At 35.4% G+C, this 15,080-nt stretch overlaps 1 protein-coding gene across 4 annotated transcripts in view; it reads right to left on the minus strand.

The window, feature by feature from the left end:
• Window positions 1-15,080, minus strand: part of CPEB2 (cytoplasmic polyadenylation element binding protein 2) — a 51,306-nt gene that overhangs the window by 16,356 nt on the left and 19,870 nt on the right. For 2 of the 4 annotated variants that reach the window (XM_064418624.1, XM_064418627.1), the window contains 4 exons: window positions 12,202-12,252; window positions 5,680-5,703; window positions 1,999-2,169; window positions 291-380 (listed from right to left, as the gene is read on the minus strand). In XM_064418624.1, the coding sequence (XP_064274694.1) occupies window positions 291-380; window positions 1,999-2,169; window positions 5,680-5,703; window positions 12,202-12,252 (336 nt within the window). The remainder of the gene's footprint in view (window positions 1-290; window positions 381-1,998; window positions 2,170-5,679; window positions 5,704-12,201; window positions 12,253-15,080) is intronic. The other 2 variants (XM_064418626.1, XM_064418625.1) reach the window with 2 other exon arrangements.

A 15,080-nucleotide genomic window follows, 5' to 3' on the forward strand; every position in this document is an offset into this window, starting at 1 on the left:
GTCTTAAAAAATTTGATCAAATTTCAGTTTTGGAAACTAGACAGAAATACAAATACAGAAGTGATGATCAATGATGCATAGAACTACAGAGTACTGACCTGATCAGGTTCAGTAAAAAAACCAAAGGTTTCAGTCTAAATATGTAAAGGAATCACAACTGGACCTGTACTGAAACAACAGATTTAACTGTTCACAGGGACTCTACATTACACCCTTTGGAAAGAGATGAAACAGTTTCTCAGAGCAAGATTTGCACTCAGTAACAGGTCAAAACCTTTTAACTCTCTTACCTTTTGGTGGAAAATAGGACTTGCTCTCTGCTTTGTGAGGCCAGTCTACTACCAAGGGCCCAAATCGTCTGAAGCTGGCAGTAATTTCATCTAAAAACATGTAAAATAGTTGCAATTAAAGGAAATTACATAACTCAATGAAAAAATACTATCAAGCAAAGACCTTTGCTTCCAGCAAAGGTTGACATTTCATGGGAAGAAAAACAAAAAAATAATATTACAAGTTTCATAAGCAAAAGACAAATAGATGCATCTTCGAGAGTGTTAATATTTATACAATTTCTGGTGATTTTAATCTTACATTTGTTTTTTATTGCTTAAAAACAACAGCATTTCAGAAGCATATGGGCAACTAAAGCCATTAACTGGAAAACTAATGGAAACGTGTGGAAACTTGTGTGGTACTTCCCTAAATTCAAATCAGAATCTGGTTTGAATGAAATCAAATTTATTGCTTAGTGATGTACAGTTCAGAACTTTGTAAGTAGATATTTATATACCAAGTAACACCACAATTAACATGCTAGCAGTTTCCTATATATAGGAAATATATACAGGATATCTGCCCTATAGCAAACACTATGCATGTATCAGAGACAGAAATTTAAAATTGTCTATTTAGAGGTGCTTCCAACAACCATGAATAATAGCCTTGCTGCAAGATCTACTACGCCCCTTGCACAACTTTGAATTCTTTCTATCCCACCCACACCTACATGTCAGTGACTGGAAAAGCCTTGGCCATGGGTTAAAAATACTCTAAACTATAAAAAAGCAGCAACTCAAACACAAGTATGATCGATTTCTTTCAGTCATATTCTGCCATTATCATATAAAAAGGAGGAGAGAAATAAAATGTATTTCCTTGTGTTTTTGTTTAGCATGAGTATTACAGGCAACTGTGCTGAAGCATATAAAAATAAATCCCTTAGTAGATTATAGGAGAGCATCTCAATGAAAAATGGAACCAAAATCTGGTCTTTCCATGCCAAAAAATTAATTAAACACAGTCAGCTTATTTGATTTGCATGTTATTCTAGGATCACCATGAACCTCCTAACTTTAATTTACATTAGAAACTTCCATTTACACTAGAAAGAACATGCAATTTACGTTTATCTGCACAGGAGAAACCTTGTATGAAACAGCACGATTACTTCAAATCACCTCTGGTATACAAAGCAATTTCAGCTGGCTAACAATTTGAGTTTCTGTAGCACAGTCTCTGTTCAACGCATCAAGAGTGCTCTGCTGCTTGACCTTGCTCTGCCTAAGTTTCTCTATTTCTCATCAGGAATAACATTAACCTTTCTATATCACTGCTGAGACTCAGGTAATAGTAAAATAGATATGAAATTCATTTACGAATGGAAATTTCCTATGACGACAGAATAAAGCAGGCACAGATAGAGGAGGGCTAAGATGTATTTGAAAGGAATATGCAGGATAAGCAGGAGCACGCACTCCAGGCATTACATGCAACTCTAATCTCCAAGTGCAGGCTCGGAAACAACTGCACCATCCCAAAACCAAAAAAGATGGTTCAGCTCAACACACCCGTCAACGTACATCAAGAACAAGTAGTTACAGCCTTTTTTGCACAACATTTTGCTGAGTGGCTTATTTTTTACTGCTTAAATCAGGTTTTTCATGACCTGTTTTTGTTTCTCCCTCCAAACACAGTCTGCTGGGTTTTCCGGCAGCTCACCTTCATCAATATCCGGTGGAAGACCTCCAACAAACACCTTCCGAGAAAAACGCTCAATTCGTTCTCCGTTCTGATGTGCTGAATAGCAGGTAGGGGAATTCAAGACTCCAACTTGATCACTGTGACCATCATCCAGCAAGCCATCATCTATTGGGAAGAGGGAAGAACGGCCTTAAAAAGAAAAGATAACAATGTACATTAAAATAATTTTGTGGCAGTACGTGGTTTTGTGATTTTAGGGAATGGGGAATAGCAGTCTGGAGAGACAAAATGAAAACACCAAGATATTAGAGAAGTTGACATTAGTTTAAAGAAAAATTAAGAGAATGAAAAAATGTGTTACTTCAAAATGGAATTTCAAGATTGCAAGCTGACATCACTCTAAGTGTAATACTTCATATTACATTATATGGTAATTGCTCTGCTGCATCCAGTAGATAAGTGGCAACTTTGTTTTAATTAAAGGGTCTTATTTATGAAAAGAAAATAATACAGACTGTTTAAGTCAGTTTTGTTAGTCTGCCTTTGGTTTTGCTTCAAGTTAAACAGATAACCTCCTCTACCTGAATAACTACAGTGTATATAAACCCCTTAAATTTTAATTGAACAGGGAAACAGAAACATCACTATCACAACAAGTTTCAAACATGTATTTCTAAAGGTCTTGGATGCTGCTAACATAAGAATATACTCAATTTCTAAGAAAGCAAAAAGAGACTTTTAGAAAATGTGTAAAATGTAACACTTGAAAAATGAGTCACAATGCTGATTTATTCTTCTCACTCTCAATTTACTACAGTTTTGGAGGGAAGCCTTGTGGTGGTTCCTAACATGTAAACTCCAGTGAGTTTACTGTTACCCTGAAAAGCAAGTGTAAAATCTGAGAAGTTCACAGGATGGCTTTGCAAATGCAATCTGACCCAAGCAGACACTAAGAGCACAGAGGGAACTGAAAAATATGGTAATTCTGTCCCACATATTTCTTCCCCATTTCATATTTACGAATTTTGTAGAACTCTGAACAAAAAAACAACAACAAAAAAAAAAAAATCAGAAGGCCAGGATATTTATCTTGGCATACTCAATCTTTTATTGCTTTAGTCAGCAACATTAAGATTAATGATAGTTTCAAAATCAGAAGTCAGTCTTGCAACTACAAAAAGCCCCAAAAGAAAGACTTTGTGAAGCAAAACAAATGATCCACATCACCACTTCTTCTGAAATGCCATTCTCCCCATTTGCCACTCATTTAAAAAATAATCATTAATTAATTAAACTGCTTTCCCAAAAGAAGCAAGAAAGCCAAATCAAAAAACAACCTAGCACACTTTTGGGAAGCAAGCTAGTTTTTCATTTCAAATAGACAACTTCTTCCAGATACACCCACTGAAACCCACAGTTAGGACCAGTCAGTCCCGGATAGCTGAGTCTGCAGTACCATGGCTGTGAGCAATACTGCAGTCTTTAATTCTCCAACTTAGGAGAACATCAGCAGTAAAGCCTGGTAGGAATAGCAGCAGATCCAGGGCTGACCAGAATGGGGGGGTGAAAGCAGCATGAAAGCCCTTAATTTCCAGAAGACCACCTCAGAATCAGGTGGTTAAAAGACAAAGGTGGAAAACAGACAGCAAATATTATGACCAACGACTTATGTTACAGTAATGCCTACTGACACTGATATGGTATCTCAACAAAAGAACTGAATGACAGCACAGGACAATATAAAACAACCAAATATCATAAAGTATCACGAGGAGCACAAAATTAAAAAGCAGGACTGCGGCATTGTACCAAGTAACAAAGAATGTAAACTACATCATTTTTATAGTGGCATATCTGTGTCTTCAGCAGACATCCAATGAAGAGGAGTCCAGCAAATGCAGAAAGCTATAGTAGGCTCCTCCTTTCTATCAGAATTGGTGATAGGCATGTTTGAGAATGACTAGAGGGGAGCAAGAGATGCTTGGTCTCATAAGGACACATTTGACAGATCTGCAACAGATCAGCAGTTGCCAGACAAAGTGGAAGCATGTAGCTGGTCCTCAATGGGACAGAAAAGTGAGCAAGTAATGGAGACACATAGTTAACATAGCTGGATGAAGCAGGCAAGAAGATTGCTCTTGTATATTAACTATTTAGGCATGAGAGGAGCAAGACTGAATTTATGACTGTAGCAGCTGCATACTATAGATATGAATTTTAGTTATGAGGACATGTAAGAATGATCAAATCTTTTAAGATGTATTTGAACAAGTGTTAAGGTTTGGTTGTGCAACCAAGAAAGTTGCATGCAATGAATTTCTGAATTACTAAACTGAATGATGGGTAAGACGGAGCTGTTACCATAATAACAGCAACAGGAAGAAGTGCAGAATAGAAGAAATAAGACTCATATTGCAGGAACCTGTGGGTAACTGAAAGTGGAAATTTTAAGACATTCCACTAATAGAGAAGAGTTGTTCTCAATATCTTAAATATAAAATTACTGTAATTTAGCTTGGTTTATAAAAAGTGCTTCTTAAAAAATAAAACTTAAAATATAGACAAGTATATAATGGTGAAAACAGTCTTAGAATAACCCTCAGAATAATTTTTAACCCACAGACCCATGTTAAAGTCTAAGAACAATGAGAATTGTTCTTTACAAATAGAACCAGCAGAACATGTTCTGAAGTGATATCACAGAGTTCAGTTTAACTTTAATGTGGGTAAAAGTCTGCCAAAAGCACTGTAGTTCATCTGAGAGCTAAGGTGATGTGAAGGACAACAGATAAACACGTTCAGAGTAATATGGTCTAAATGACCCCTATTACTTTCTTCTCCACCCTCTTCACTTGTAAATGTCTCTCAGATAAAGAAAGCAAAAAGGTGATTAGAATTTCCATTTCAACAGGCTTTTCACTTCTCCTGATGACTATGAATAAAATGGATTAGCCCTTCTAAACACTTGTTTATTTTTATGACAATAAAAAAATAAGCAGAATCTGGCAGGAATTATCAAAATTATTACATCCACTGGCCATGATCTACATAATCCCTCTCTAGATTATGGCTACCAAGCAGTAGGTTATGAACCAATGCAGAGACCAAGACAGACACATGAGCTGACATGTATGTGGTGAATACCAGAAGATACCAAAGATCTTGATAGTTTGTTCTTGAATGTTTTATATGGTCTTTATAACAACTTCACATCACATCCTAGTACAGTTAAAACAGTAGAGCTCTTCAAGGTTAGTGAAGCACACATTGGCTTATACTATGAAGATCTGCTTACTGCTTCTAAGAGCAGCCTACTAGATTTCTTGCTAAGTTTATGAAAGGCTTTTTGCTTTTACTCTGCACTCTACCACTTCTACAGAAGCAAAAGGAGTTAGAAGGACAACTAGCAACTGTATACTTTTAAAGGGGGTAATGACTGCAAGCAGTAGCCATTAGCATAAACTATATCATGATTAGAACTGCAGTTTTTAACTGATTAAATGATTTTCATTTCAGACTCTAAAAGAACAACGATCATAACAACCCAGACTATACACCTCCTTCCCTCACACCCTCCATGGTTCCCAAACTAAGATAGCATGCAGATAAGCAATTACAATCAATAATCTGAATTAATTAATCATAATGATCAGTAACAGATCAGAATTAATTGAACTGTAACAAACAGAAGTGAATTACCTCGTCTTCGCCCATAACTCCTCGCTGCATGCAAACAAAGGACAAATTGTAAAATGTCAAATAACTGTATCATGCCCACAGACTAAAATATTTAAGATACAAAGAACCATGTGGGTAAGCAGTCTGTACTTGGTACTGATAATTGTAGATGAGAATGCATTCAAGTCTCACATAAATACCATACTATTTTACTACTAAATTCATGTTAACACCAGCTCTAAGTAAAATTGTTTAAAATATTTCAATGTCTTTAAACTTGGTTTTGACTTCATGTTAATTACGGACTAATTACTTATGGAAACTTTGCAATTCATCCTTAAAATGTGATTTGTATCTTACACAAGTGCCTAAATAACACACATATGGTATTGAAACTGTAAAAAGGAAAATACTACTGTAAAAAGCATGTAGCAAGTGTTAAATTAATCACAGACACATCCTGGTCCACATGGAACAGTTTGTACAGTCCTTTGCAGTGACAATGCAAATGCTGTAAGCCGTGACCTTCCTCTTTCATGAAAAGACCTAGCAGAAAATTAACCGCAAGGTTTTGTTTGAAACAAAAGATGCCTTGTACAAGCAAACGAAATCAGGGCACAAGTCACAAGAAATAGCATTGTATCAAAAACACTGCACAAAGGCAACGCAACAATTTCGCATAGACTGCAAGTAAATCCAAGATTTTTCTAACTTTTGAGTTTTGCAAGATTCTTAAAGAGATCATGCTTGCAGCTACAGTTCAGAAGACCATACTGATTGCTTCTCTGCCTGAAGGCTAAAAACCTAAAAATAGACAGATTACTAACACAGAAACTATAAAGCTTTGTGCTATTTCTTAGTTACATTTCCACAAAGTATTTTCTATTCCTGTTTAACAGACTCAGTATCTGAGAACAAATACTTTAATCATTACACAGTGGCATTAAGTATCCAAATAGATGTTACTATTAACCACAAGATCATAGCAACATTTAGGAACAGACTGCTGTGTCTTGGCATTATTGTTTTGATTTTACGAGGCCTCTACACACACACTTCTAAAAGCAACTGCTGTTCTGGGCCACTGAAATACATATAGACTCAAAATCACTGATTCATAAATGTCACTCATTGTTCCATTCCCATGCTATAAAATACTCGTATCCTGGTACTTCCTATTTGATTAGGGTTTTTCAAAAATTTTATTAGATATAGATTTTTTCCCTTTGTTATCTTGATCCCTTTCAACAAGAAATTTAGTGGATTGCTTATGGAACTGAAAAATCTTTGTTTTTGCTCCCTTAGAAAAGTTATTTTTACACAACAGTCATCATCCTTCTATCCAATTTGCACTGAACTTGTTTTCAGATTTATTCTCTCACCTGAAATAATTATTAATGAAGAGAATTGTTTTTGTGTAAAGGTTTTCAGATCCTTAACATTTTCTACTGGAAAGGCAAAACAGAAAAAAACACTTTCTGAAAGAGACCTGGGTGTCTAAACAAGGGGAAACGCTTTAATTCAGATTTCTGACATCCAAACAGAATCCACAAAACAGTGTACCCTTCTGTGCAATCAGCTCTGTCACTAGGCGCTGGGGAGACTGATGCTGAGCTTCAGACAGGTTTTCTCCCTGAAGCCAGGCCCTCAGAAGACACGCAGTCCTGTGCCAGTGGTGCAGCATGTACAAATCTTCTCTGACTCCTGGCCAAAGCGACTCCCACACAGCATTAGCAGCAGCGGCACTAAGCCCTCGCCTAGCCCCCACACTCTTGTTTTTTAAAAATAAATTCCATCCACAAATAAAACTAGAGTAAGCAGGGAAAATTCAAGGGCAGCCCATGCACAGCAATGTCTGCAGTGCTGTGTTCTCTCTCAAAGGATAATGCAGTGATGCATACTAATATTCATCTTTCAGCACAAGTGTCAGGATACTGCTTTTCTTTTCTTCTACCCCTTTCAGCCTACCAAACCAGTTCAGCTATTTTCTTACATTTCTATAGTTAAGACAAGTGATATGCAGAAAAATATTTTGTTACAGAACAACTGAAGTTTTCTTCTTTGTGAATTCAAAGAAGGGAAACAGTAATTAAAAAAAAAAAAAACAGAGTTATTAAAATGTTAAAAACCCCTATGCAGTTAAAACAGTAGATGGTGCAGTATTTTATATATATGGAAATTGCAACGATGCACCAAAGTTATCTGTGTATTTCCTGCTTCAGCAAAACAATGAAATCAGGGAAAACGGGAGAAAAACCACCTGATGTTGTCACATCATTTACTTTATTTGTATGGAAAACCTTCCCCCCTAAAATTTATCTGTCTTGCTCATTTAGAGTACAAACTAAGAGTTTGTACTAGAGTGTGGGCAGGGATTTAGTGATATTTTGCATCTAGAAAAATGCAGATTTTCTGTATTTATTAAAATAATATGCATATAATGTTTTACACCTTAAAGAGCACACATGCTTACAGAGCATGGCAGCTGTATAAATATAGGTAATTGCAGGTTTACCTATACATCAAGACTATACTGATGTATTTAACATACACATAATCAGTGAATATGTTTATAGATAAATAATTGCAGGGAAGATGGCTCTTTTGGAAAAGGGCAGACAGTACAGGCAAATAACTGATTTACAGCAACAAAAAGGGAGAGATTAAACTGTTTTCTTTAACTTGTCCAAATACTAAGTCATACAGAAATTTGTCTTTTATTTTATAAAGCTGGATATTTTAATTAGCCAGTAACTTGGAAAGTTTTCGAATTAGTGAAAATGCATGAAAGACACTTTTATTCTAGAAAATATCAATTCGGCAATGCATAGAAGAAGTATAATGATGCCAAATAAAATGAAATCCAGTAACATTGGAACTTTCCAAAATTAAGAGTGCTGTATATACAAGACATTCCCTTTTAGCTAAAACCTCCTTTTTCAATATTCCTGAAGTTGCATGCTAATACAGCTTACACCCATTAGAAAAATTAAAATCCCCCTTTCTGCAATGTAAATCAGGTCACAGATTTAAGACATAAATAATTTGTTATGCATGCTTATCTAACATCGAGACAATAGAACTGTACATTGTGTTAGCAATGCTACCACAAAGACACCAAATGTATGGTTTCATTTTACTCAGACACATATTTCAAATACACAACCAGAGATCAAATATACACATATTTCAAGAACTCAGCTGAATGACTAAGCTGAATTAAAAATACTATGTTGTGTATCAGGAAAAACTACCAGGCAAACATCCTACTAAGATAAAACACTATTTGTTACCAACACTGCAACATAACAATCAAATAGTGACAGAGACATGATGAAGCCTTTTTCATTAACAACTTTAATTTAAAGAAATCTATAAACAGTTACAGCAATAATTTACCAAGAGTCTAGACTAAAGGAGGTAGATGCCTAATTCCCATTTCTTTCTATTGGATTTGGGTGCCCAAATTCCGTTCAGATTTCTTTAGAAATAACACCTTCATGGATTTTTAAGGCTGAAACACATCATTAGGACCATTGAATCTTGGCATGCCTATAAGACTACAGAAGTTCATTTAGCAATTTCTGTATAGGAATCTTAGTAATTTCTGACTGGAGTAATTTAGTAATTTCTGATTGAAGTGCTTTCTTTAGAAGCATAACCAGTGATAGTATCTGAAAGAAGTCTAATGCACCCTTGCTAAACTAATCAAATGGGGAATTATAATTCAACAGCAACTGAAAAACTTCAATGCTTTAAAACAAGAGAAAGTGAGGGAAACCCCTTAATAGGGAAAAACACCCTACATCCCAATAAACTTGACTCTTGCATTATTACTTGCTTCAAAAATGTTCTCCCTAAGCTGAGAAAGCTGCAGTCAGGTATACCCATTCCAAAGTACCTTTTTTTTTTTTTTTGACTTTGAGAGATAACAGACATTAAAAATGCATTACTTTTTTTTTACAGCTTAAGCTGAAACAGATACATAATTATACATAATTTATTAAAACACATAAATCAGGTTTCCTTTAGTTCATTTCATTAATTTAAATAATGAAAACTGTAAATATTAATATTAGGTACAGTTCAGTAAGTACATTTTAAATGAGTTGGGAAAAAATCTATCATTTAAGAGGAGGAAAAACTACCTAAAAAGAAGTTTTATCTAGAAGTGCTTAGTCTTAAAAGGACTGCACAATTTCAACCTGGGTCATGTTAGAACCTTTCTGGAATCCAGAGACACCACTTCACTAAAATTAATCTCACTAAAATCCAGAGAGGGTCGGTGTTAAGTATTAGTGCATGTATAAATGGGCAGAGGATGTTGAAAAATATTTGTAATTTGCTTTCATAAAGGTCTGGTATTCCTGCTCTTCCTCATAGCTACTACAGTACTTACTGTGAAGTTAAGGGACAAATGTGGAGTCTGAATTACCAACTCTTCTTTTCCCCAATTTCCCCTCAAAGCACCAGTTACAGGGATAGAGGGCAATGCTACCTTGAGCCCACATAAAATGGAGAAAGAAATTGAAGTTTACAAGTTCATCAACAGGTGTTCAAACCATAATTCTCATTACTGCACATTTGGAGGAAGCCCTCCAAATGTGCAGTAATGAGAAAGAAAGGCTGTGAACAGTCTGAGCAGCTGGAGCTTCCCAAAAGCTGTTTCTACTGCTTCTGTTCTTGCGCTGCAAGAAGCTGCAGTTAAGACATGCCAACCTGAAGGGGCTCTGAACGTTCCTGATGCCCTGCCTGCACTGACATCACACTCCAGCTACGTGGTAGAGAACAGGTGTCTACACAACAAGGCTCTGCACTAAACTCTAAAGGGCGTAATTAAAAAAAAATGTGTTGCAGCACCTTTTAGATAAACTGTTATTTTTATCTCACTTGCTGAAGGCTGAAAATAATATTGCAGCTTTTAAAGAGGACAGCAGTCACACTAAGTGCTACCTTTCAAAGTACAAGAGAAACCACATAAGCATTAAAAGCAAGATATTTTTCAGCACATGTTCTAGCTTTGTGGCAAGATAGGATAGACTGGTACCACTGTGTTTCTCCAGTGTTCATGATAACAACTAACCCCTTATTTCCTAGATATTCCACAGAGTAACAATAACTCCCATGTGCTTTTTTTAGCATGCAAAACTCTAAAAACAGAAGTTCATAATTCTAAGAAACATTAAACTAATTAAAATATTAATTTCTTACAGCCATCTCACTGAAATACTTCAGTTTCTCTCCATACCTTCCCATCTAGAATTTCCTGGTACAACAGCAGATAATGACAATTACAAATATACTACCTGAACAAACCAGTTTGCAGAATAGGTCTTAAAGCTGCAGTTAAATACAGAAAGTAAAATGCTGTAAATGTTGTGACAACAAGCACATGGATATTCAGTGTAGAGGAATCAATATAGTGTTGGCTAAACACTGATTTTATTTCTATAGTTAAGTACCTATTTCTAATTTCCAAGATACTCCATTATCTTAAAGTTACCTATTCAATACCAAAGCACCTACTTGTTCAAATGGCCATTGTGCAGTATTTTCCATTAAGATTTACCTTTATGCCCAGTAATTTCCTTAAAATTTTAAACATTTGCTCAGTGTTATACAGGAAAAATAGATATTTGTTTGCATTTTATATCCATATGCACAAGTATAAATGACTGTGCAGAATGGGTAAGACAGTTAAAAAACCCACCAAAACCTAGCAACAACAAAAAAACCCCTCTATATAATTTGAAACAGCAACAAATGTGTTCTGGCCATATTTTTTTATTTTGTTACTTTTAACAGACTCATCAAATGAATGACAAAAGTGTACTTAGGGTACAACAGCTTCCATGTCTTCTAATCTAGAGAAGCTGTAGCATTGCAGCTCTAATTTTTCCCAATGCAGAAAACACTTATGTGCAAAACCCCTGATTTATTATTGACTTAGATGGATTACCAAGCTGTGCTTCCTTCTTTAGCCTTGAACAAAGGCTAAAGTTCATGCCTTCACTGAGTAGCAGATGTTCATGAAGTCTGACCTACTGGGAGAGGAACATGAACATGAACTCTAACTTCAGCATATTTCATGGTTAGACACGTGGTTGATAAAAGCCACTTTCGAAAACCCCAGCAAAAATAAAATGTTATTTCACATGAGTGTAATACAAAGTGTCTAGTTCACTCTTTATTTACCCAATATAGAAAAACATGTGTTTCTGGCCTTCTTATTTTTCTAATTCCTGTTTCAGTACAATAGATTTCCTACAGCTCTTTGGAAAACACCACTGGATTGCTTAAGAACAAAACAGAATAGTGCATCATTATGAGCATTTCAGATTTCAAATAAGCTAGATATAATGAAAGTCTGTTGCAAGATTAGCTCTTGCCATTCAACTCCAAGAAATGGCAACAGTCCCATCAGTGTTGAAGACCAGAGGCAAGTAATTCAGTAACAGAATAGAACAGTATAATTTTATACCAACATGTCAGATTTAAACTAAGCTAGAGATAATTAGAAACTGTTACAAGATTAGAACTTACCATTCAACATCAGAAGATTGTCAGTCCCCGGATGTGGATAACTCAAGCGACCTTAAAAGAAAACAAAAACCGAAGAACAAAACAAATGCAGAGGTTTTAGCTATTTTGCTAGAAAAAAAATCACTGCTTAGAATTTGCCTAAGGGAAATAAAGAGCTAATATTTAACTCCAAGCACATTAACCAACAATACCCTTGACCCAAGTTAAAGCTGACAAGAACAGACTTCTTAACCTTAATTCTCTGGTCATAAGATCTGCAGTGTACTTTGGGATCAGCTCCAATAGGATAAAGCCACTTTTTGTTTCATGACACCCAGAAATAGTGCTGACTGCTTTAGTCTCCTCTTTCACAGCGACTGTGAATAACTGCACTATGCACATTGCTTAACAGAGTGGCATTTCTACAACTTAATGCTTCACTACTGAAGCAATTTAAGAAAAATCATGTTAATAAGAAATAAGGCATGCTAATTTTATTAACTGATTTATGACTGCATCTTTCATATAACCCTGGCATATAATATTTTTCATTAAGTCTTGCAACATTAGACCAGTAGCTTATCTACAGATTCAACAAAATTAAAGACTATTATAGATAAAATTTTCAGCATTTTAGACAGAATAAAAAATTACATGAAAACCTTATATCATGACATCAGAATTTTTCATGAACTGCATTTTACTACATCAGTGGCATGTTATACTTTAGTACTTAAATTAATGGTTTAAAATGCAGAGCTGAAGTGTCTGCTCACTACAAATTCCTTTTTATTAAAGGAGACTTTTTCTTTTTACAGGAAGCTGCAAACATACCAGTAGTGCACACTGACCAAGAGAGACATTTACAATAACTGCTGTGTTTGGAAAAACTGTGGTTGAATGTACAAAAAACTGCATTGCCATCTATCTTGCTATTCAAATATACTTGCCTGCTTATCATCTGAAGAACATTACACGTGAATATATATATATATGTGAATATTGTGACTTAAACAACTAAATCTTTTAAAGGAAATGGGAATGCTTGTAGAGGCATAAAGAAGAACCCAGTCTGGAAGCAGTGGGCATGTAGAACTCACATTTTTAAAGGGTCATATATATGCAGACAGCTTGCAAGAAAAAGAAACCCCAGGGGGGAAAAAAGAAATAAAGCAAGCTATATATTAAGGCTGTCTAGCAATCCTTATCATATTCTCTTTGGTCCTCTACTGCTGGAAAACCCATGAGCTTAGCAGCAAGACTAGAAATTTCTTTAAGTAGTTCTGAGTCCCAAGGGACACCTTTGGGGTTAAATTAAAAATATTTTTGTTGTAAATCTGTAAATAATAGGGTTTAGGTTTTCGTCTTCTTTAAGAAACCAACATGGTAATTTTCTGCCATAAAAATAATTTGGAAATATACACATCACAAACTCTGAAATGTAAAACTTCAAAATAGCAAGATTAAGATAATTTAGGAAATTTTGTTCAGCCTTATTATTTACAGGCATTGTGCAAAAAAAGATTTTTATACAGCGATGAACTATTTGTTATCCCACAGATTTTATTATTGTAAGAATGGATGGTATCAAAACACCTGCAGATTAGGTAAGAACAATTTGCTGTCAAGTTAGGAAGCACTGAAAGGCTAGGGCAGGCTCCTGGAGAAAGGCAGATGAATTCCACCCAGAAAGACTCTGCTGTCTTAGAGCTAACTCCAACAAAAACTTTGAGTGGGCTTAGGAAAAACAACAAACACAAAAACCTCTGTAGGAGCAAGCCTCTGTCTTCATGTTTATTATCTTCAAAGTGTACAGCTTTAATATATTTCTTCTGTTATACTGAAATTCTACAGTTATATCTAACATTTCTTGGAACTATAAAAATTCTACCCCTCTAGCAATGCATGCTGATAAAATGGGCAAAGAATCTGGAAAAAGGCGTCTTTAAATTGCACTCTGGGAGCTGCCACAGCCCAGTCAGGTGTATAATGAGTTACTCTGATACACTTCTTAGGTTTTTGCTCTATCAAGGCTAACATTCATTTGTCTAACAGCAAGAATTTCACAAGATCACTGCCGTATCATGTTTATATACATTGCTATAGAAACATTTGTAACAGTACGAGGTGTTCCTTGCAAATCAGAATGCCATATTTACTGAGAATAACAAATGAAATTGTGAGACATTATCTCAAATTTCCTTGACTTTGTGGTGACAGTCTTTCTCCCTATCTGAATGTTTCCTCTCTTCTTATGTAAAAAGAGAGATAAAGGATAGGGGCTTTTTCCTGCAATTATTTCCTAAACAGAAGTCAGGTTTAAGGCCGAGTAGGAGAGAGAAGCTCACCAGCGTCAACACCTGGGGAGGAAAACTTCTAAAGGTAAATTCTATGTTTATGCAATTCTGCTTTTGCATTCTTTTGCTTCTTTCCTTTATAGCTTCACAAATAAGCTGCATCTGAAACACATCTGCCAAGCTGAAATAATGAAGGGCTTCTCACTGAGTGGAAGAGAAGGATTGCACCAGGCAGCTGGGCCACCACTGCAGCCCAAAACCCCATCTCATTGCTGGAGAGATGAATTTGCTAACTCAGATGATGAATGATTTCAAGGTTAGAAAGGAAAACAACTAACAAAATATTCCATACACTGCTGTATTGATACTTCTAAGTTTTATTCACATGGCTATTTCAATGAAATCAGACTTTACTGCATTCTCATGAAGTAAACCCCTACATTTGCTACTTGGTCTACCACTTGGACATACAACTTTAAGAACATTTTAAACATAGAAATGTTTGCTTCCTTTTTCAAAATGCAATCACTGCTATTAATTTATAATGTTAGTTTATGTTCTTATCCCTCAGCTTAATCTATTGAAGTAAAATGAACTGTTTTC

This window comes from Passer domesticus, chromosome 4 (genome assembly GCF_036417665.1).
Source record: "Passer domesticus isolate bPasDom1 chromosome 4, bPasDom1.hap1, whole genome shotgun sequence".
Lineage (NCBI taxonomy): Eukaryota > Metazoa > Chordata > Aves > Passeriformes > Passeridae > Passer > Passer domesticus.